This window comes from Erythrolamprus reginae, unplaced genomic scaffold, assembly GCF_031021105.1.
Source record: "Erythrolamprus reginae isolate rEryReg1 unplaced genomic scaffold, rEryReg1.hap1 H_6, whole genome shotgun sequence".
NCBI classification, from domain to species: domain Eukaryota; kingdom Metazoa; phylum Chordata; class Lepidosauria; order Squamata; family Dipsadidae; genus Erythrolamprus; species Erythrolamprus reginae.
This window is the reverse complement of record NW_027248517.1, coordinates 350,916-375,031: the sequence shown is the minus strand read 5'-3', so window position 1 is coordinate 375,031 and position 24,116 is coordinate 350,916. Positions and strand designations below refer to the sequence as shown.

General features: G+C 44.7%; 1 protein-coding gene across 1 annotated transcript in view; it reads left to right on the top strand.

The window, feature by feature from the left end:
- The window catches only part of LOC139155793 (dystrophin-like), a 583,469-nt gene that overhangs the window by 250,567 nt on the left and 308,786 nt on the right, over window positions 1-24,116 (top strand). Inside the window, exon 10 of the mRNA XM_070731073.1 lies at window positions 17,338-17,526. Within this exon, the coding sequence (XP_070587174.1) occupies window positions 17,338-17,526 (189 nt within the window). The remainder of the gene's footprint in view (window positions 1-17,337; window positions 17,527-24,116) is intronic.

Sequence of the window (24,116 nt, the reverse complement as noted above, 5' to 3'; positions counted from 1 at the left end):
AAAAAGCCAGCTACCTGTTGCTGAAACCCAGAGGCTTTTTTTTTTACTCCCTGTGTGTATTTGTCAACAGGTTTACAGTAACTAAAGGCCCCCTGCTATCAGATTCTCCTCCCCCTCCTTTGAAAGGATTTAAACTGTTTAAAAATGGTATTTTGTGGTAGTTGCTGTCCTTGCTTGGATAGGATCTGAGGCAGAGCTAGACAGGAATTCTTTTTCTATCTATCTATTTTTCTATCTATCTATTTTTCTATCTATCTATCTATCTATCTATCTATCTATTTTTCTATCTGTCTGTCTGTCTGTCTATCTATCTTTCTATCTATATCTGTCTGTCTGTCTGTCTGTCTGTCTGTCTGTCTGTCTGTCTGTCTATCTATCTATCTATCTATCTATCTATCTATCTATCTGTATCTATTTCTATCTATCTATCTATCTATCTATTTTTCTATCTTTCTATCTATCTATTTTTCTATCTATCTATTTTTCTTTCTTTCTTTCTATCTATCTATCTATCTATCTATCTATCTATTTGGTTTTCTATGCTGATAACCTCACAGCAGCTAATGCTGAAGCTCTTCTTTGGATACACTTATTTATTTGTTTGTTTATTTAATTGGATTTGTATGCCATCCCTCTCCAAGGACTCAGGGTGGCTCACAGCATATATAAAAACAGAACAATAATGTAAATCCAATTAATGATGAGAAGGAATCCAGTTTTGAAGGATTTTAACTCTTAGGTTTTAGCTTTGTTGCTGATCGAGCTACTTTTTTTACTTTTTAATTTATTGTTAATATTGTTAATTTGTTTACCCTCTTTTAAATTTACAGAGCTAGTTTACTGGTTTTCTTTAAAATAAATATTCTAAAACATGTCTCAATTAATGTAATTTTATTGTTTTCCATTTTTATAAGTTACCAGTAGCCACTGCATTTTCTAACCTCGGCTTATACTCGGGTCAATACATTTTCCCAGTTTTTGTGGCAAAAATTGGTGCCTCGGCTTATACTCGGGTCGGCTTATACTCGAGTATATACGGTATGTTGAAAGAAAATGCAGGGCATCCTGCATAAGCCACGCCGAGAGTGTGGTAGTAAAAGTTTTGGCAGCCCTTCACTGATGTAACACAAATTTTGTTCCCAGCTTTTAAATGTTATATTCCAATTGCTTATGTCTAAAACAAATTAAAAATTGCTTACATTCATCATAAACTTCGCTTTTGTGACCACGGCAATGAAAATTATGCATTTTTACTATAGAAACAGATGACTGTTTATACAGTCAGACTACGAACACTATATGCATTGCAAATTTACACAGATTACCAAAAACTGTTCAGAAGTGTGCGGTTTTCTGAGATTTACGACTATACTGCAAATCAGTTTCATGAATCAATCCCCAAATATAGTCGCCCATCATGTTTTTATTTCCCCTGATCTGTGACTTGGACGCTTTCATCTCATAAGTTCCATTGTTTGAGCCTTGATGTCAGAAGCTCAGCATTGGACTTGGTGAGACCAAGGTCTCTGATCAGATCGTTGAGGTCTTTTTGGTTAGGGTAGCATGGCTTCCGCTCCTCATCTGCATATGAAAAGAAATTGTGATCTTCAATGTCTTCCTCAGTGTCTGACCTGCTGCTTTCTTTTGAAGGTGGTGTAGCTCTGTCTGGAGGTGTTGTACAGGAAGTTCAAGGCAGTATGGTACTGGGGCAATAGATGAAGGAATGTCAGGATATGTTACTGGCAGTGCATTTTTGCCAGTGCAATGTTTGAAAGGGTCCACCATGCAGAAGTAGCAATTTGTTGAGTGATCAGTTGGTTCACGCCAAATTCTTGGGATAGCAAAATGCATGGCCCTCTTCTCTCCCCTGTACCAACCTATCAGCAAACAAAATAAAATTTGGATTGAGAATTTGATTTAGGCCTATTTCATACTAATAACTAGTGATATTTACAATATTAGCACAGTTAATCTGCTATTTAAGAGAGTAGCATTTATCCACTTACCTTCGAGAGTTTTCTTGCAGTGCTCACATGTGAAATGAGGAGTCCATGGTTTGTCTTGGTCACCAACAGGCATGCCGAAGTATGCTTTGTAGGCCTCACACATCTTAGCAGATACTTCCACAGAGTACTTTTTCGCTCTTGTCCTTATAAACTGGCCACATATGTAGCAAAATGTGTCTGCTGGATGTATGCAACCTCTTGATGCCATCTAAATTGACTAAGTTGCTGTGTACTGTAGGGAAAAAGGATGTCTCTCCAAACGTGATAAAAATAGTCTTTATTCCATGCAGTATTAAAATACAGCAGAGCAAGATTGATCACCCAGTACCAGGGTAACACACAATATATACATTTACATTCCTAAGCTCCTCTAATGAGTGTGGGTAAAGTGTGAATATTGTCGTTATCAGAATCTGAATAGATATTGAATTCACACCTGTCTGTCTAGGTCAGTTCCCCTTTGTCTGTGATGGCCATTGCCCACTTACTATGCAATCCCAATCAATTAGATCCTGTCCCTCCGTCTCTCAGGAAGGGCTATGGTGGCCCTATATAACTGTAGTTATACAGCTACCTACAATTCTGTACAGTCCCAAAAAGTTCTAGATAATTTGGACAGTTCTAGAAACTTCTTGATAGTTTTCACAATTCCAGAAGTTTCTTAACTATCTTGAAATATTGCGAATATCATTGAAAATAGATTAATTTCAAATTATCATTGTGCTGACCACAAAAGCAAAGTTTACAGGGAATAATAACTTTTTTCTATTCATTTAAGGTACAAACAATCAGGAAAACACACTTAACAACTGGGAACAATTTTTTTTTTGAAAATTGTTACATTATAGACCATTACTAGCAGTATATTTTATTCCATTTAAAAGCAAAATTGCTTTTATCTTGGCAGTCCAGAGCACTGCCTGGAGAAGCTCTGAATGCACAACCTTGCCTGGGCTTCTCCTTGCTAGGAACCTTCTTTTGCTGACCTGCAGTAGTGCTCTCTGCCACCCACCTCAGCAGTGCCATGCGCTGGCTGAAGAAGCTCCAAATGTATGGCCTTGCTTTGGCTGCTCCCCACTGGTAGCCACTATTCCCTGCCCAGCAGTATCACTTTCTGCCTCCCCACTGCCCCAGAAGAGCAGCAGCAGCAGCTGAAGGAAAAAGGGCAAGAGCGACCAACCAGCTCAAGTGCATGGGGCAGCATTTCTTTTTCGGCAAAGTTTTTTTTAAAAATTCTCTCCAATACAATAAAAATTATAACAACAACATCAAATTGTTTTACAATAAATCAATTTCAGGAAATTATAGAATACAATTCTACCACCTTCACTTTTGACATTTGAATAAAAATAGCTGCCCAATTTTTTAATGCTATAGAAATATACTATTAGCTAAGACCCCATTTAAGCTGTTCCAAATTCTAGTATCTCACATTGAATAGGCTGAAATGTTTCAAGTCTCTCCTAATCGCTTCCATATCAATTTTCATATATAATCAATACCCTTTACAAATAGTTAACGCCTATTAATAAAATACCCTTTAAAAAAAATTGAAAAAATTCCTACAGTAGTGTAGTCAAAGGGGAAAAAATAAACCCAATAATATTACCAAATATTGCCTAATTAATCCAATTACCAACCTAATTACTAATTGCTTTATATAAAAAATTAAAAATGAAAAGGATAGAATCAAAATAAAATTAAACCTATAAAAAATAAAATGAAATTAAGTCTCTAAAGAAATTAAGAAATTAAAAAACATAAGACAGGGAATAGAAAATTACACCAAATAGATAAGATAAATATAGATGTGAAGACGCAGCAGAATAAAAAAAGAAAACTAGAAAAAACAGAAGAAGAAAATCACATAACAAAAAAAAGAAAGAAGAGGAGGAATGAGCAAAGAAGAACTTTCCTCTTCTTCTCATTGACTTTTCCACTTATCTCCTTATAGCATTTTCCAAAATTTGCAGAGTTTTAAAATTGCATTATAAAAAAGAACATACCGAACAGAATCCTCCAAGCCGAACAAAGAAAAGAAAAGAAAGAAATTTCCTTAATAGCCCACTGGGGTCAACTTTTTAATATAAAGCTGAATGCCCAGCTGAATCATCGTGCCCAATATAGTTTTATTGCTGCAAACCCAGCGGAATCATCACGCCCTAATCTAAGTTGTTGGTCCCAGTGAATAAAAAAGAAAATTCCCCTTCCCTAATCCTGACCCAAGTTATAACCTTTCAAAAATTAGTAAAATGCTCTTCCAAATTTGATCCAGATTGTCTAAAATTTAAATATCTAAGGTAATTTCTCCATCATTTTTCATAAAAAAAATTTTTAAGGGAAGGAAGGAAGCTCTCCAATATCCAACCAGGATCTAATCATAAATATAGCGCTGTATGTCCAGCTAATTTTTTTATACCCTACTCTAACTTTATCGCTGCAAGCCCAGTGGAATTCTCATGCCCTATTCTATTTAAATTGATCCCAATAGGTAATAGGAAAAGCTTCCCTTCTTGAGTCCATATTTTTGATAGTTTTAAGTCAATAAAGTAAATAACATATTTTCATTAGACGAAGGGTCCGACTCACGAGGGGGGGCACGCACCCGACATGGTATTCCTCTCTGGGCAACTGAGTAATGGTCTGAGACTAAGGGGCTTAGAAGTGTTGCCTTTGTCATGGTCGGACCATTTTCTACTGCGGCTTGACTTCCTGGCTCCAATTCTTCCCCGCAGGGAGGCAGAACCGATTAAGCTGTTCCGCCCCAGATGCCTGATGGATCCAGAGGGCTTTCAGAAGGCGCTTGGGGTTATTCCAGATACACTCGTACACAGTTCAGCAGAGTCTCTGGCTGAAGCCTGGAACAAGGCTGCAGCGGAGGCTCTTGACCGAATTGCGCTGTTGCGACCTCTCCGTGGCACTAGACCCCATAGAGCTCCATGGTTCAACGAGGAGCTCCAGGAGTTGAAACGCCAGAAGAGACCTCTAGAGAAGCGATGGAGGAAGAGTAAGTCCGAATCTGATCGAACACTTGTAAGAGCTCACGTTAAGACTTACAAAGTGGCGCTCAAGGTGGCAAGATGCACGTATCATACCGCCTTGATTGAATCAGCGGAATCCCGCACGGCCACTCTGTTTAGGGTGACCCGCTCCCTTCGTAATGAGGGGGGAGTTGGGGAGCCCTTGAAGAGTAGTGCCAAGGATTTTAACACGTTTTTCGCTGATAAAATCGCTCGGACCTCGACTCCAATTGGAATACAGAGTCGACTGACAACGAGTCAGTCGAGGTGACTGAGGCACGTACTTGTCCACCTGTCTGGGAAGATTTTGATCTGGTGACACCTGATGAAGTGGACAAGGCCATTGGAGCTGTGAGTTCCGCCACCTGTTTACTGGATCCGTGTCCCTCCTGGCTGGTTTCGGCCAGCAGGGAGGTGACACAGAGCTGGGTCCAGGAGATTGTCAACGCTTCTTTGGGGAGGGGGTCCTTCCCAGATCCCTACAAGGAGGCACTTGTGCGCCCCCTCCTCAAGAAGCCTTCCCTGGACCCAGCCATTCTCAACAACTATCGACCAGTCTTCAACCTTCCCTTTATGGGGAAGGTTGTTGAGAAGGTGGTGGCGCTCCAGCTCCAGCGGTCCTTGGAAGAAGCCGATTATATAGGCCCTCAGCAATCAGGATTCAGGCCCAGATACAGCACGGAAACTGCTTTGGTCGCGCTGATGGATGATCTCTGGTGGGCCCAGGACAGGGGTTTATCCTCTGTCCTGGTGCTTCTTGACCTCTCAGCGGCTTTCGATACCATCGACCCTGGTATCCTTCTGTGCCGGCTGGAGGGGTTGGGAGTGGGAGGCACTGTTCTCCAGTGGTTCTCCTTCTACCTCTCCAGTCAGTCGCAGTCGGTGTTAGTGGGGGGTCAGAGGTCGACCTCTAGGTTGCTCCCTTGTGGGATGCCTCAGGGATCGGTCCTCTCCCCCCTACTATTTAATATCTACATGAAACCGCTGGGTGAGATATCCAAGGGCATGGGGTGAGGTATCATCAATATGCAGATGATACCCAGCTCTACATCTCCACCCCTTGTCCAGTCAGCAAAGCAGTGGAAGTGATATGCCAGTGCCTGGAGGCTGTTGGGGTTTGGATGGGTGTCAACAGACTCAAACTCAACCCTGATAAGACGGAGTGGCTGTGGGTTTTGCCTCCCAAGGACAATTCCATCTGCCCATTCATTATCCTGGTGGGGGAATCACTAACCCCCTCAGAGAGGGTCCGCAACTTGGGCATCCTCCTCGACCCACAGCTCACATTAGAGAAACAACTTTCAGCTGTGGCGAGGGGGGCATTTGCCCAGGTTCGCCTGGTGCACCAGTTGCGGCTTTATTTGGACTGGGAGTCACTGCTCACAGTCACTCATGCCCTCATCACCTCGAGGCTCGACTACTGTAATGCTCTCTACATGGGGCTACCTTTGAAAAGTGTTTGGAAACTTCAGATCATGCAGAATGCAGCTGCGAGAGCTATCATGGCCTTTCCTAAATACGCCCATGTCACACCAACACTCCGCAGTCTGCATTGGTTGCCGATCAGTTTCCGGTCACAATTCAAAGTGTTGGTTATGACCTATGAAGCCCTTCATGGCACCAGACCAGAATATCTCCGGGACCACCTCCTGCCGCACGAATCCCAGCGGCCAGTTAGGTCCCACAGAGTTGGCCTTCTCTGAGTCCCATCAACTAAACCAGTGTTTTTCAACCAGTGTGCCGTGGCACATTAGTGTGCCGTGAGACATGGTCAGGTGTGCCGCGAAGCTCAGCAAGAGAGAGAGAGAGAAAGAAAGCAAGAGAGAGGGAGAAAGAAAGCAAGAGAGAGAGAAAGAGAGAGAGAGAAAAAGAAAGAGAGAAAGAAAGCAAGAGAGAGAGAAAGAAAGCAAGAGAGAAAGAGAGAGAGAGAAAGCAAGAGAGAGAGAGAAAGCAAGAGAGAAAGAGAGAGAAAGAAAGAAAGAAAGAAAGAAAGAGAGAAACAGAGAGAGAGAGAAAGCAAGAGAGAGAGAGAGAGGCAGGGAAGGAGGGAGATATAGAAAGAAAGCAAAAAAGAGAGGAAGGAAGGAAGAGAGAAAGAAAGAGGGATGGATAGAGAGGGGAAGGAAGGAAGAGAGAGAAAGAGGGAGTGAAATAGAGCAAAAGGGAGGAAGAGGGAGAGATATTTTTTTTGTCCAAACTTTTTTTAGCCCCCCCCCACACACCCCTGTCAATGTGCCCCATGATTTTGTATATGTAAAAAATGTGTCACAGCTCAAAAAAAGGTTGAAAATCACTGAACTAAACGATGTCATTTGGCGGGAACCAAGGGAAGAGCCTTCTCTGTGGCGGCCCTGACCCTTTGGAACCAACTCCCCCCAGATATCAGAGTTGCCCCTACCCTCCTTGCCTTTTGCAAGCTCTTTAAAACCCACCTCTGTCGTCAGACATGGGGGAATTGAGACTTTCCCTCCGCTAGGCTTATAAAATTTATGCATGGTATGTTAGTATGTATGATTGGTTTCTTAATTGGGCTTTTAAATTAACTTAAATATTAGATTTGTTTACATTGTATTATTATTGCTGTGAGCCGCCCCGAGTCTGCGGAGAGGGGCGGCATACAAATCTGATTAATAAATAAATAAATAATAATAAAGAGAGCTTAAACCAAAAATCAGTTCATTTCTTATCTAAGTAAATTCATTCCATTATTTCATTATTAATTCCATTTTCAATACTTGTTTCTTATTTTCTTGCCATCAAATCCATATATTTCCATATACACATGTGATTCTGATAAATCCTAAGTTCTAGATTTAAATTTTAAATTTTCCCAAATATTAAATTTTTCTCCATGAAACATTTTCAATTTTTGCAAACTTTTAAAATTGCTTTGTATATAAAGAAAAAAAGATTCCTTAGAAAATAGCGTATTCCAAGAATCAGTTCATTTCTTATCTCGATAAATTCATTCCATTATTAATTCATTTTTAATACTTATTTCATACACGTTGTTCTGCCGGGCTCTCTGATAGGAGCCTCCCAAAAATTCAAGGGTACAAATTTCAGACACACACACGTTTGAAAATTCAAAACAACGTTCTTTATCACAAAAGTCAAAATAAATGAAGCACTATTTTTGTATTGCAAAGAGCACTCTTCCCAAAACAACCGGGTAGTTTGTACAATTTCCCTTAAGCAGTCATTAAGTACTTAGCTACCAGCTGTGAAGAAACTTCACACCCCTTCTTCTTCCAACGAAGTTAGACACACACACACACGGTGCTCTGCTTTGGTTTCAAAGGCGTGAAAAACCAACAAAGTCCAGCAACACAAGATTCCTGACGAACTCCGATCAGATATTCTTCCACAACGGCCAAACCCACATGCTGCTATTTATAGCAACAGCCCTAATTACTGGAGCCCCACCCAAACACAGGTGGCCTCCCTTATTTCCTGTAATATGTTCTTACTTGGTCTCTTCTACGCATAATTCTGCGCTTGCGTGGGTCCAAAACATCATCATCTGAATCAAAGGAAGATAAGGGAGATTGACTGCCTGGGCTGTGTGCCAAGCCCTCCTCTGCCGAGTCACTCCCACCTTCTTCTTCATCCGAGGAAACTAAACTCTGAACTGATTCTGTCGGCAATAACACAGGCCTGTGACATGTTGAATTTTCCCCTGCATCCACCTCCCCATTCCCTGGGGCAGGAGCTGGGCTAGAGCCAACTACAACACACGTTATATCTTATAAAAATCTTATAGAATCAATTAGCTGTTCCTAAAGTTTAAGATAATTTTCTTATATTCTTGCCATCGCTTAGCATACTTCACTCCTCTTCTCCATTCAAATAATATATTTCCATATAAACATGTGTTTCTTTTATATCCTAAGTTCTAGATTTAAGTTTAAATTTTCCCAAATCTTAATTTTTTTAAGAAAAAGGTCTAATAAAAAATTTATAAAAAGAAAAAAAATACAAAGAATCTGTCAAAGCCTCATTATAACCAGTATCATATAAAACATAAAAAGCTTTTTACTTATTAAATAATTCCCCTTTCTTCCAACCAGATATTCTCCAAAACAAAATACATTCCCTCTAAAACTATACCCCCCCCCCTTTTTAGGCTGTGCATAATGAATTTCATATAGTCACCATCTTATCCTAATTAAAAGAAAAAGATATAAAAAACATAGAATCCTTTCAGAACACTCTTTCCCCTCCTGATGTTAATACTATCAAATCCATATTATTATCAAATAGATTCAATAATTCAATAAATTAAATAATTTTAAGATATTTAAACATTTAAGAATATAATGCCTCTTATTGAGTAATATGCCCATTATTCTAACAGATATAACCATGATTCTAACATATTCCTTTCTTCTAAAAATACTGTATTTTCTTCTTCTTCTTTGCTTAAGATGATACTGTAAAAATTAAATTTAATGTAAAATGTCCATGTCCTGCTCCAGATCTTCTCCATGCGTATCTCAAAAGTATATGTTAACTTATTCTGTTAAAAAAGCTAGAAAAGTTAGAAAAGATTCTTGCTTAATTGCTCTGCAGATCTTTCCCATTCCGCTCCGTGATGATGTTATTCAAATCTTCCCATTGTTATTCATATCTTATTCAAATCTTATTCAAATCTTATTGAAATCTTCTCATTGCGTTTACAAAATCACAATTCTAAGATGGCAAATCGGCTCCCAAAGCCACACGACAGTCCCAAGATGACACGTCATTTCCTCAAAGGCAAAAGGGACAATTTCGAAGGGAAAGCAAAAATAAACCGTAATCCAAATAAACACCAAATCTGACCTGATCCAAACTCCATCTTTAACAGCCTTTAAAGCTCTTCAAAAGAAGAACGTTAATTATGCACTTTTGCTAATCCTTGTTCTCTGTATGCCCCTATTCATGAGCAGCCACTGTGATCTATTTCTGGCTTCTCTAGTCATGACAATAACCGATTCTCGAACAGATCCAATTAACTTCCTTAGCGCTCCAAACTCACAAGCACACCGCTTAAAGTTTCTTCACCATGCCAGACAGCTTCGTTAATTTGGCTTATTGGATTGCACGGACCTAGGATGCCGGGACGCCAAAGGTGGGGGCGCCGGGTGTTGGAAGGACCATCATTTTCGCTACCGCAAAAGGGGAGGACGAAGAGTTACTGGGATCATGTTGTGTGGGGGTTAGCTAGGGGCGGTTTGCAGCTGTGCAGGCTGTGTGGAGCTACGAAGGGTGATGGAGATGTTGCCTAGCGGGATTGAGGGCTGCTGGAGGTTGACCCAGGTGTTTGGCGAGAATTGGAGCCCCCTTAGAGAAAGAAGAACTTGGGACAATTACAACCGAGGTAAAGAAACAGAACTTTTACAGTACTGGTCAATGGCTGTGGCCAGCACTGGAAAGACCATCTTGTACCTATACTCTGAGACTCAGATACTGATATTGGACTTTTCTAGAACTTCTACAATTTCAAGAACTTAACCAGCCTGGAGTTTGGCGCCCTCTTGCTGCTGCTTTTTGCTTTTTGCTTTTTTAAGAACTATTAGCAAATTAATTACTTCTATGCTATTTCTGTCTATGTTTTTTATGTTTTATGTTTATTGTTTTAGCTAATTTTAGGGGGGGTTAAATTATATATGCCATGAGTGAATGGGACTATTTTGCTAGTGTTTTAATTAAACTATATTTTTAAATTAATTATTGCGGTTTTTTAGTGATGGATGTTTATAACTACTGGAATGAATAGAGTGGAGTGAATGGAGGTGTATGGGAGGGTGGTGGTGGATGGGATGGGGTGGGTGGATAGGATTATAGTATGTATGAGGTGAATGGATACGGTATGAATGAAATTCTTGGCACACCTGACGCTGGAGAGGCAGGAGGGGAGGGGGCACCTATCTCTGGGGTGACAGAGGGTCAGAATATTCTGGTCTTGCTGGGGAGAGGCAGATATGGTGGGAGCCATGGAGTTAGCCGTTCCAGGGGAAGGAGGGATTGCTGCTTAGTAGCGATTCTTTCTTCTGGCTCCATGAGCTCAACTCAAGGCACTGGTGACTAGTGTAACTCTGGCCCGGGGCTCAGGCTGCTGCTACTCAATTCCAGGTTGGTGGTAAATAAAGCTCTCCTCATCCGGGATTTGATCCTGGATGAGGAGGCCGACCTGGCATGTGTGACCGAAACCTGGCTGGGCCCAGAGGGAAGAGTTCCTCTCTCTGAAATTTGCCCAGCCGGGTTTCGGGTATGGCATCAGCCCCGACCCCAGGGAAGCGGGGGGAGAGTGGCTATTATAGCCAGGGAGAGCCTTTGCCTACGTAGACTCGTTGCTACAGAGATTGCGGGTTGTGAGTGCCTCCTGGTTAAGTTGGACTTAGGGGTTCAGATGAGCTTGTTACTCACATACCTGCCTCCCAGCTGCGTGTCAACAGCCCTGCCTGTGCTGCTCGAGGAGGTAGCCGGGCTGGCGGTAGGGTTCCCCAGACTTATTGTCTTGGCGGACTTTAACCTACCGTCACTCGGGGAAACCTCTGGGCTAGTGCAGGAGTTCATGGCCACCATGACAGCCATGGACCTGACTCAAGAAGTACAAGGTTCGACTCATGAGGGGGGGCACGCACCCAACATGGTATTCCTCTCTGAGCAATTGAGTAATGGTCTGAGACTAAGGGGCTTAGAAGCGTTGCCTTTGTGATGGTCAGACCATTTTCTATTGCGGCTTGACTTCCTGGATCCAATCCTTGCCTGCAGGGAGGTGAAACTGACTAGGAGGTTCCGCCCCAGACGCCTGATGGACCCAGAGGGTTTTCAGAGGGCGCTTGGGGTTATTCTAGATACACTCGTTCACAGTTCGCCAGAGTCTCTTGCTGAGGCCTGGAACAAGGCTGCAACGGAGGCTCTTGACCGAATTGCGCCGTTGCGACCTCTCTGCGGCACTAGACCCCGTAGAGCTCCATGGTTCAACGAGGAGCTCCAAGAGTTGAAATACCAGAAGGGACGTCTAGAGAAGCGATGGAGGAAGAGTAAGTCCGAATCCGATCGAACACTTGTAAGAGCTCATATTAAGACTTACAAAGTGGCGCTCAAGGCGGCAAGATGCGCGTATCATGCTGCCTTGATTGCATCAGCGGAATCTCACCTGGCTGCTCTGTTTAGGGTAACCTGCTCCCTTCTCATCCAGGGGGGAGTTGAGGAGCCCTTGCAGAGTAGTGCCGAGGATTTTAACACATTTTTTGCTGATAAAGTTTTTCGGATCTGGGCAGACCTCAACTCCGATTGGATAGCAGAGTCGACTGACAATGAGCAGAGTCGACTGACAACCCAGAAGAGCATGGGGAGATGGCTACATATGCCCAAAGAAATGACTCTGCATGCCACTTCCGGCAGGCATGTCATAGGTTCACCATCATGTTCATAGGTTTTTCCTTCCATGAGGTAAATGTAGAAGAGTCTAGGATTTTTTGCCTCCCCCACTTCTCCGAGCCTGTTTCTTCCTCAGCCACGTGGCCGCACACACAAACCAAACTTTAATGCAGTACTTTCAAGTGCCGTGCAGACGACTCACTTCATTTTCCCCGGCACCTGAGCTTTGCAGAGCCTTGCTTGACTCCTCCAGCTTGCAGGCAGTGGCAGTGGGAGGAGAAAGGGAGGGGGGAGAGGGGGAGGAGGCTCACAAAGTCTGCAGACAATTCCCTCAGCATGTCTGCTGCTGCTCACCATGGACCAAGCAAGGAGGAGAAAGTAAGGGGGGAATTGAAACTTCCTGGACGAATTTGGGCCTGTCAGAGCAGAGTTCCAAGCAGAGGTCCAGTGCCACCTTAATTCTTATTGGAGGAGGGTGTGGAAATTGAAAAAAAGTCATATTAATTTGGGATACCAGAAGGATACTGGTTGAGAAAAGAAAAAAGCACAATGGAAATTTCTTTACACTTTACTTTTTTAAAGGACACCTGGAGGGCCGATAGGCAAAAAGGAAGCTGTGCTCCCTCCCATATTTGGGTATACCAGGGTGATTCTACAGAAAAAAGTATATGCCTCTTCCCTGGAACAGGGAAGGAGGTTTTGCAAAATAAATAACACCGTCTTGGGTGACTTCTATGAAAAAAATTCACGTGCTCAGGCATGAAAATGTGCTGCTCAGACACTATACATATCCGCACGGACCCAAAAAAAATTAAAGGGAACATTGGAGTCTTCCCCATCCCGTTCCTTGTGCTTATAAAGCACAAGGAATGAAGAATGGGGTGGGATTCTTAAGAAGAGGATGTAATTTTGTTTTAGAATCACTGAACCAGAAAAGATTCTATTAAGTACATATTTTTTTATATAAAATAGGGAAACTGCACTCATTTGTTATTTTGATTTCTGCCTTACTTTTAATCAAATTAAAATATTTATTATTTATTTATTTATAAGATTTGTATGCCGCCCCTCTCCGGAGACTCGGGGTGGCTCACAACATACCAATAATACAATACATTACAAATCTAATAAAAAATTTAAAAGTCAATTAAAAAAACATTAATTTAACATAAATAGTGTGATAAAATCACCAACTACACAATCATACACATTCAACCCAGTTAATCATACAACAGAGGTCAGAAAGCACAACGAAGTGGGGAGGTAATCATCCCCGCGCCTGGCAACAGAGGTGAGTCTTCAGCATTTTATGGAAGGCGAGGAGGATGGGGGCTGTTTGAATCTCTGGAGGGAGTTGATTCCAGAGGGTCCGGGCCGCCACAGAGAAGGCTTTTCCCCTGGGCCCTGCCAACCAACATTGTTTAGTCGACAGGACTTGGAGAAGGCCAACTCTGTGGGACCTAATTGGCCGCTGGGATTCATGTGGCAGAAGACGGCCTGGTAGGTATTGTGCCATGTAGGGCTTTTTAGGTCATTACCAACACTTTGAATTGTGACCAGAAACTGATCGGCAGCCAGTGCAGGCCACGGAGTGTTGATGAAATATGGTCATACCTAGGGAAGCCCATGATTGCTCTCGCGGCCGCATTCTGTATGATCTGGAGTTTCCGAGCACTCTTCAAAGGTAGCCCCATGTGAAGAGTATTGCAGTATTCGAACAACGAGGTGATGAGGGCATGAGTGACTGTGAGCAGTGACTCCCTGTACAAATAGGGCCGCAACTGGTGCACCAGGCGAACCTGGGCAAACACCCTCCTTGCCACAGCCAAAAGATGATGTTCTAAGGTTAGCTGTAGATCAAGGAGGACACCCAAGTTGTGGACCCTCTCCAAGGAGGTCAATAATTCCCCCGCCAGGGTAATGGACGGACAGATAGAATTGTCGTGGGGAGGCAAAACCCACAGCCACTCTGTCTTGTCAGGGTTGAGTTTGAGCCTGTTGACACCCATCCAGACCCCAACAGCCTCCAGACACTGACACATCACTTCCACCGTCACTGACTGAACATGATGTGGAGATGTACAACTGGGTATCATCAGCATACTGATGATACCTCACCCCATGCCCTTGGATGATCTCACCCAGCGGTTTCATGTAGATATTAAATAGCAGGGAGAGGAGGACCGACCCCTGAGGCACCCCACAAGGGAGAGACCTAGAGGTTGACCTCTGACCCCCCACTAATACCGACTGCGACTCACCAGAGAAGTAGGAGGCGAACCACTGCCAGACAGTGCCTCCCACTCCCAATCCCTCCAGCCGGCGCAGAAGGATACCATAGTCGATGGTATTGAAATCTGCTGAGAGATCAAGAAGCACCAGGACAGAGGATAAACCCCTGTCCCAGGCCCGCCAGAGATTATCCAGCAGCATAACCAAAGCGGTTGCCATGCTGTAGCTGGGCCAGAATCCTGATTGTCGAGGGCCTAGATAATTGGCTTCTTCCAAGGACCGCTGGAGCTGGAGCGACACCACCTTTTGGACAACCTTCCCCATAAAGGGAAGGTTGGAGACTGGATGATAGTTATTAAGTACGGCTGGGTCCAGGTAAGGCTTCTTGAGGAGGGGGTGCATGAGTGCCTCCTTGTAGGGAGCCAGAAAGGACTCCCCCCCTCAAAGAAGTGTTGTCAATCTCCTGGACTCAGCTCCGTGTCACTTCTCTGCTGGCTGAAACCAACCAAGAGGGACGCGGATCCAGTAAACAGGTGGTGGAACTCACAGCTCCAATGTCCTTGTCTACTTCATCAGGTATCACCAGGTCAAACTCCCCCCAGACAGGTGGACAAGCAGTCGACACTGCTATCCAATTGGAGTCGCGGTCTGTCCGGATCTGAGCGACTTTATCAGCGAAAAATGAGTTAAAATCCTTGGCAGGTCACCCTAAACAGAGTGGTCGGGTGGGATTCTGCTGATGCAATCAAGGCGGCATGATAGGCGTGTCTTGCCACCTTGAGCGCCACTTTGTAAGTCTTAATATGAGCTCTTTCAAGTGTTCAATCAGATTCAGATTTACTCTTCCTTCACCACTTCTGCCGTTTTAATACCCGGAGTTCCTCGGTAAACCAAGGAGGTCTCCGGGGTCTAGCACCACAAAGAGGTTGCAACAGCACAATTCGGGCAAGAGCTTCCGTCGCAGCCCTGTTCCAGGCCAAAGCAAGAGACTCCGCTGAGCTGTGTATGAGTGAATCTGGTAAAACCCCAGTCGCTCTCTGAAAACCTTCTGGATCCATCAGGCATCTGGGACAGAACCACCTAGTCGGTTCCGCCTCCCTGCGGGGAACGATTGGAGCCTTTATGTCAAGCCGTAGCAGAAAATGGTCTGACCATGACAAAGGCACAGCTTCTAAGCCCCTTAGTCTCAGATCATTGCTCAACTGCTCTGAGAGAAATATCATGTCAGGCGCGTGTCCCCCCTCGCTCCTTCTCCTAAAAAAGGCTGCTTCCAGAAACACACAAGCAGCATGGAAGTGAATGAAAAGGAATGAATCCTGTGATTGGCTGGTGGCTAAGTGTCCCCTGAATCCAAAAGGCCAGGGCGAAAGTGCTTTTGAGATCCGTTCAGTGAAAGGGCCTGGGAGAAAAGCCAGCACTGAATGGCTGGGGGATGGAAGGCTGGGGAAGAAACAGGCTCGGAGAAATGGAGGAGGCAAAAAGTCCCATTCTGAATGTAGAATTCCCCAAATTATTTAAAAATAAAATATGCATAAAATAAATTCAACCTTCCTTACTAAATTTCTCTCTTTCATACAAATATTCAATATAGTATGTTTTGCCTTCTGTAAAAAAATGTGATGTAAATAAAAGAAAAACAAAAATGGTGATGAAGGTCCACATTCCTAATATAAAGCAAAGAAGTGTCCCTGCCATGAATTGTTAGTTTTATGTCTGCCATTCATTAGGGATACATTGAAGCAGAGACAGATATATTCAGTACGATGAGAAAAATACTGCTATTGCCTTTAAAAGACAAGCATGATTATGGCATAACAATAATAATGTAGAAATACCATTGTTTAAAATTCCTAGTTTATTTAATCTCTAATTTAATACATGGCAAAGATAATGTTATAGGTTATACTGAAATGTAAAAAATTGAACAATTATTTTAACTTACAACTGTACTTTTATAATTACAGTGATACCTTGTCTTATGAACTTAATTGGTTCCAGGACGAGGTTCGTAAGCTGAAAAGTTTGTAAGACGAAACAATGTTTCTCATAGGAATCACCCCTTTTGCCAGCCAAAGCGCCCGTTTTTGCACTGGTGGGATTTCACTGAGGCTCCCCTCCATGGGAAACCCCATTTCTGGATTTTGCGATGCTGTAGGGGAATCCCAGCAGGGGTATCCCACCAGTGTGAAAACGGATGCTTCGGGTGACAACGGAAGTCTGGAGGCGGAGCATCCCAGCGGCGGCGGCAGGTTCGTAAGCTGAAAATAGTTTGGAAGAAGAGGTAAAAAAATCTTAAACCCCAGGTTCGTATTTCGATAAGTTCGTATTACGAGGGGTTCGTAAGACGAGGTATCACTGTATTTACAATGTTTATATGCATTAATGTAGCTTTGCATTCGGTTAGAGTGTGACCGAATATACATACTGAGCTTTCCACAATTAATGTTTTAACCAAACATAACTAAAGCTGTTCACAAAGAATGTCTGATTACTCTTTTCTGTTAATATTTATGAGATGGCTTTGTACCCAATGCCAATTCCAATGCCTTTGTACAAATTAATAAAAATCTGTATATCAATCTAATTTTTAGTGAAACTGATGCCATATGATTTATTAATTATTAAATTAAAATGACTACATTTCATTTATTAATCCAGAAGATCGTATACTAGTGAATTTTTCTTTAACTACATTATTTATTTAACAGCATTTTGAAAGTCAAGAACAGAAGTTATTTGCAACTTCATCCATAAGTTCAGAAACAGACCTAGAAAGCTACCAAACTGAATTAGAAGAAGTTCTCTCATGGCTTCTGTCAGCTGAAGATTCATTGCACGGGCAAGGAGAGATCTCCACTGATATAGAGGAAGTTAAAGAACAGTTCCACACTCATGAGGTATGAATGAACAATGTCTATTTTGATAATTAACACAAGAGAGTCTGAGGACTCACCTATGTCGCCAGCCGTGGGGCAATTAAGTCTCAGCCCCCTGGCCAACGAAATGAGATATATGTTGTATGTTTGAACTAGTATGATTGTTTATAAAGATTGGATTTTTATATTGTAATTTTAAATTTAATTACATTTGCCGTTGTACTGTATTGTTATAAGGAATGGGACTTTTAGCCTCCTCCACTTGGCTGAGCCTGTTCCATCTGCAGCCTTCCGCTCCCCAGCCATTGGTGGCTGCCATTTCTCCCTGGCCCTTTCACTGAATGGGTCTCAAAAGCACTTTCGCCCTGGCCTTTTGGATTCAGGGGACACTTAGCCACCAGCCAATCACAGGATTCATTACTTTTCATTCACTTCCCTGTCTGGAAGCAACCATTTTAGGAGAAGGAGTGGGAGTTTTATATTTTAATTTGTGCGTGCGTGTGTTTATTATTTCCTTATCAAGAGACATTATTTTAGAAGCTCTTTTTTCTCAGTTTTGAAGTTTTGACAGTCTTAAATTAGCTTTATTGCATTTTGAACCTGGGAGAGAGGAGGAGGTAAGGTGAGCAAGCCCGTGGAGGTGGGTTGGGTGAGCTTTTGCCTCTCTGCCCATCCCTCAGCCGTCCACCTCCCAGTCCTGACAGCAGCAGACAGGTTCCATGAGGAGGAGGCAGCGAGGAGGAAGAGGAGGAGGAAAGGGATAATGAAGAGGGGCAGCCACAGGGCTGGGTGTGGTCCTATGGCGGTCCCCAATCTGGATTTCTTCAATTTCCCCTCTCTGTTGCTCACTTGTGCTCTGAGACCTGAGGCGGTGTATGTGTGTATGTGTGTGTGTGTTATGCCTACAGAAAGGGCCCCTCCAAATAAAAAAAATCCGGCATAGTGACACTGGAAGGAGGAAGTTTGGCTCTCCTCTGTGATCAATTTCAGCCTGGCAGCCACAAAAGACAAAAGGATCACCTGGAGCCGCCTGCTTCTGTCTCGGATGCTCTCTGGAAAAGGTTGCAAAATGGCTCTTGACAATTCCCCAACCAGGGATGCATTGGCACGGTTTGTTAAGAGTTAAGCTGGAACAGGAGCAGGTGTGGGAAGAAGGATGGAAGGAAGGAAGGAAAGAAGGGCGGAAGGATGGAAGGAAGGAAAGAAAGAAAAGGAAGGCGAGCGACGAATGAACGGCACTGGGGAGGGAGGGAGGGAGACCACGGACGATTGCTCTCTCCAGAGAAACCTCACCTCTCCATTCTGGAAGCCTCTTTCTCCCCCGAGAAAGCAATCACCAGTGGCCTCCCTCCCTTCCTCCCCAGCGCTACTAATTTGTCACCTGCCTTCCTTTCTTCCTTCCTTTCCATGCTTACTTATTTACTTACTTCTTTACTTTTTTCCCTTCTTTTCTTTTCCTTCCTTTTCCTTCTTTCCTTCCTTTTCCTTCTTTTTTTCCTTCCCTTTTCCTTCCTTCCTTCTTTCCTTCCTTCCCTGATCCTCCCTCCTCCACTGCCTCCCGCCCTCCAACCCTTTCCTCTCCAGCAAAAGTGGAGAGTGAAGCCGAGCGGAGGAGAGAAGACTTCGCTCTCCTCTTTTGCTGTCAGCTGCAAAAGAGGGAGAAGTTTATGTCAAGATTATAAGTGATCACTCACAGCCCACGTGAACTGCAATAGATCTAATCCGGAGGTCGATGTATAAAATAACAGAAAAGCTTCAAAACAAAGTTACTTTTATTAATAGAAAAACAATAAATGAGTTTTGCCTGATCACAGGCTTTTATGCACGTCTACATGGCTAGAGAGTTAAAGCAAGATAGAGATTTTCCTCCTTCTTCATCAGGAGGAGAGGAAGTAACTAGACAGGATTTACATCATAATGGGCGGAGCTAAATTAACATACATGGAGTTAAATATTTAATTACTGAATGTCTCTGAATGTCTCTGGGGCTGTCAATACACAGCGTGACAGTTTAGTCACTTTTTAATGTGTCCACATCCTTCCTTTTTGTGCTCTCCATCCTCCCCTCCCTCTTTCCCAACCTGGCCACTTTCCCCACCCCGTGATTCCTACTTTCATATGCACGCCAAAGCCTGGTGCAATAGAGAGCTCAAGATACACATACACATTGCCCTAGCTATTTATTATTAAACACCATTGCTTCTTCTTCTTTTCTTTCTCTCTTTCTCCCCTTCCTCCTCCTTTCTGGGCCGCTTCTCACCTCCCTCCCCACTCAAGTCCAGCCCAGTCGCCTCTTCCTCCTGCCATCTTATTTTCTTGCTCTCTCCAGCTGGGGGCTTCTAAAGTCTGGAGAGAGAGAGAGTTCACGCCCTCCCTCCCCCAATCCTCCCTTATCTTCTGCAGTAGGAATCGCAGGATGGGGAAAGTGGCCGAGTTGGGAAAGGGGAAGGAGGATGGAGAGCACAAAAAGGAAGGTAGTGGGTGAAGTGACTCGAGACAGCAAGTAAACGAGACGGTTCTCTTTATTATCAGCTCTTTAGGAAGTGACTGTCAGCTGGAACGCATCTCAGCTGGCAAGGGAAAAACCGGCTCTATTTATACAATTTTTTTCCCGCTCAAAACGAGCTGTCAGCGCCTTAACCAATCAGGCGCAACCTATTTACATAGTTTCCCCGGTAACAGTTTACACAGAAATATACAGAGTACTCAACACCCCTCCCTTTCTAGAAAAAAAACCCATACAGATTACTCAGAGAGCCATGTGATATATTCAGCCAATCGGTGCGGTCTTTGGATGTTCCTTGTGGACCTGCGCAATTCAGTTAGTCCTTCGTCATCGGCAGAAGAGGAGGTCGGTTCGTCGGTACCTCCTCTGGCTTCCAAAGGCCCAGGCTGAGCTCCGGCCCCCAGAGTCGAGCTGGCTGGCACATCACCGACCTCTGCTGACGAAGATGGCTTCGTTGTTCTGGCCGAGCAGCTTCGAAGCGGTGAGTCCAAATTTAAATCCATTAATGTTGGAATTGCGTCGTTCACCATCGGGTTGTCTGTGTGCACAATCGGTGTTTTAACACTAGGCTCAGTTTCTGGGCACCTCCTTAGATGATCGATGTGCCTAGTCCATACTCGGCCATCGCTTAACAATATTAAATATGTTTTTGGTGCTTTTTGTTGTAACACTGTGCCCTTAAGCCACTTAAGGCCTCCATCAAAACCCCTTGCAAATACACATTGCCCCATAAACATATGTCTCTCAGCATTTTCAGTCATGTAATTCTTTGTACAAAACATAGGGTGTAATCTATCCAAGGTTGACCTGAGTTTCCTGCCCATAAGAATTTCTGCAGGGCTCCTGTGGGTTTTTGCATTTGGAGTTATATGTTGTGCCAATAGGAATTCATCTAGATGCTCTTGCACCTCCCCAGGGCCAGCCCTTTTTAATGCCTCTTTGGCAACCCGAACATATCTCTCTGCCAATCTGTTCGCCCATGGCGAAAAAGGAGATATGAGGGCGTGCCTTATCCCTAACTGGTCTAGGAAGAGTTCAAACTGTCTGGCTGTCAGTTGGGGCCCATTATCAGAAACTAACACATCTGGACAGCCATGCGTGGCAAAAAGATGGCGTAAAGCTTTTATAGTTGCGCATGTGGTGATGTTATGCATTAATATTATCTCGACCCACTTAGAATATGCATCTACTACAATTAAGAAGTATTTTGAATCAATGGGGCCAGCGAAATCTATGTGCAATCTTGACCAAGGCCCCTGGGGTTGCTCCCAATCCATGGGCGTTGTTTTTGGAGGTCTTGGCCTTGACTCCTGACAAGGGTCACACTTGGACACCCACCTCTCAATGTCGGCCTCAAGTCCTGGCCACCAGAAATGCCCCCTTGCTAGCCCCTTCATCCTTACGATGCCTGGATGACCCATATGCAGCATATTCAGAACTTTAGACTTTAAACTTTCTGGAATTACGACCCAGTCACCCCACAATAGACATCCTTTAACATAGGATAGTTCTAATCTCTTACTTTTGAACTCAGACAGGTCTGTTCCCAGAATTTCATTGTTCCATCCCTTAAGAACACAATTAATAACCTTCATGAGAGTGGGGTCTTTAGTTGTATGCTCTGCCACTTCTTTGGCAGTTGTCAGGGGGTTATCAGCTAAATCTATCAGTAAGACATCAGCAGAAGGGGCAGGGTCTTCTACTAAATCAGGAATGGGGCATCTGCTAAGGCCATCCGCATGGTTAATGGTTGTCCCTCCTTTATGTATTAGTTCATATTGGTATCCTGACAAAAAAATACCCCATCTTAGCAAGCGAGGGGACATGAATGGTGGAGTTGGTCTGTCTGGGGCTAGAAGGCCTAACAATGGTTTGTGATCGGTTACTAATTGAAATTTCCAACCAAAAATGTAGTTGTGGAATTTTTTCACCCCTGATACTAATGCTAAAGCCTCCTTGTCCAGCTGACTGTAGTTTCTTTCTGTGCTGGACAGCGTTCTGGAGAAGAATGCGATAGGGGCCTCCGTACTGTTAGGCAGCACATGAGCCAGTACACTACCCACCCCATAGGGAGAAGCATCGCACGTAAGACGTAGGGGGAGTAACGTACTGTACTGTACCACTACGCTTTTGGACGTTAACAGATTCTTTATTCGGGAAAAGGCTTCACTTTCAATTTTCCCCCATTGCCAAGGAACTTCCTTCTGAAGCAGCCGGTGTAGAGGTTCTGCTGCTGTGGCCTTCTGCCTCAAAAAAACAGAGTAGAAATTAAGTAACCCTAGAAAGGCCTGCAATTCTGACTTACTCTTGGGCTCTGGGGCCTCTTGTATTGCCTTGACCTTATCACTGGTGGGATGGATCCCTTCGCCATCAATTGTGTACAGTGAACCCTCGATCATCGCGAGGGTTCCGTTCCAGGACCCCAAGCGATGATCGATTTTTCGCGAAGTAGCGGTGCGGAAGTAAAAACACCATCTGCGCATGTGCAGATGGTGTTTTTACTTCCACCGCCGCAGCGCGTTGCTGGGGAGCGTGCGCGCGTTGCTGGGGCCGCTCCCCAGCTGGGGAGCAGATCTGGGGTTTCCCCAAGCGCGCGCGAGTTGCTGGGGCCGCTTCCCAGCTGGGGAGCGGATCTGGGGTTTCCCCAAGCGCGCGCGCGTTGCCGGCTCCGCTTCCCAGCTGGGAAGCGAAGCTAGGCTGCCCCAAGCTCGCGCGCGTTGCTGGGGCTGCTCCCCAGCTGGGGAGCGGATCTGGGGTTTCCCCAAGCGCGCGCGCGTTGCCGGCTCTGCTTCCCAGCTGGGAAGCGAAGCTAGGCTGCCCCAAGCTCGCGCGCGTTGCTGGGGCTGCTCCCCAGCTGAGGAGCGGATCTGGGGTTTCCCCAAGCGCGCGCGCGTTGCCGGCTCCGCTTCCCAGCTGGGAAGCGAAGCTAGGCTGCCCCAAGCTCGCGCGCGTTGCTGGGGCTGCTCCCCAGCTGGGGAGCGGATCTGGGGTTTCCCCAAGCGCGCGCGCGTTGCCGGCTCCGCTTCCCAGCTGGGAAGCGAAGCTAGGCTGCCCCAAGCGCGCGCGCGTTGCTGGGGCTGCTCCCCAGCTGGGGAGTGGATCTGGGGTTTCCCCAAGCGCGCGCGCGTTGCCGGCTCTGCTTCCCAGCTGGGAAGCGGAGCTAGGCTGCCCCAAGCTCGCGCGCGCCGCCCGCCCGCCCACGCTGTTGCCGGCTCCGCTTCTCAGCTGGGAAGCGGAGCTAGGCTGCCCCAAGCTCGCGCTCCAGCCCACCGCCGCTGGGGTCTTACCGGGGCAAGAGGGGGAAGACCCAGGGAAGCCTCTGCCCGGCGGGGAAACTCCACCATCTACGCATGCGTGGAAGGGCACGCATGCGCAGATGGTGGAGTTTACCTCCGGGTTGAAAACTAGCGAAATAGCCCTTTCGCGATCCTTGAGGACGCGAAACTCGAGGGTTCACTGTAACCCAAAAAATTAACACTTCTGGTTCCCCATACGCATTTGCCAGGTTTAACTCTGAGGCCCTTGTTCTGCAGTCTGGTTAGAACTTGTCTTATTCGTGAGTTTAACTGGGTCTGATCCCTTCCTGAAATTAGAATGTCATCAAAGTAAGGTATGGTTCCCCCTATTCCTGTTAGCAACCGCTCCATCAAACTCTGAAAAATTCCCGGGGCTACACTGACTCCAAATTGCAATCGGGTGCATCGGAAAGCCCCCCTATGGGTGACAATAGTTTGGGATAATGATGTAGGTTCGTCTACGGGGAGCTGCTGGTATGCCTGGGCAAGGTCAATCTTTGCGAATACCTTCCCTTCCCCTAGGGAGTGGAGTAAATGTTGCACTACCGGTATGGGGTATGGATGATGTTGTAAGGCTCTATTTAGGGTTGATTTGTAGTCTGCGCAGACTCGCAAAGAGCCATCTTGTTTGAGGGGAGTGACAATTGGGGTTTCCCATGGAGCTTGATCTACTGGAACTAAAATGCCTTGATGGATGAGTTTGTCTAATTCGATATCTAATTAGGCAGCAATGATAAGGGAACTTTCCGTGCTTTGAGGCGGATTGGAGGCACTTTAGGGTCAAGAGAGAAAGATATAGATGGCCCTGT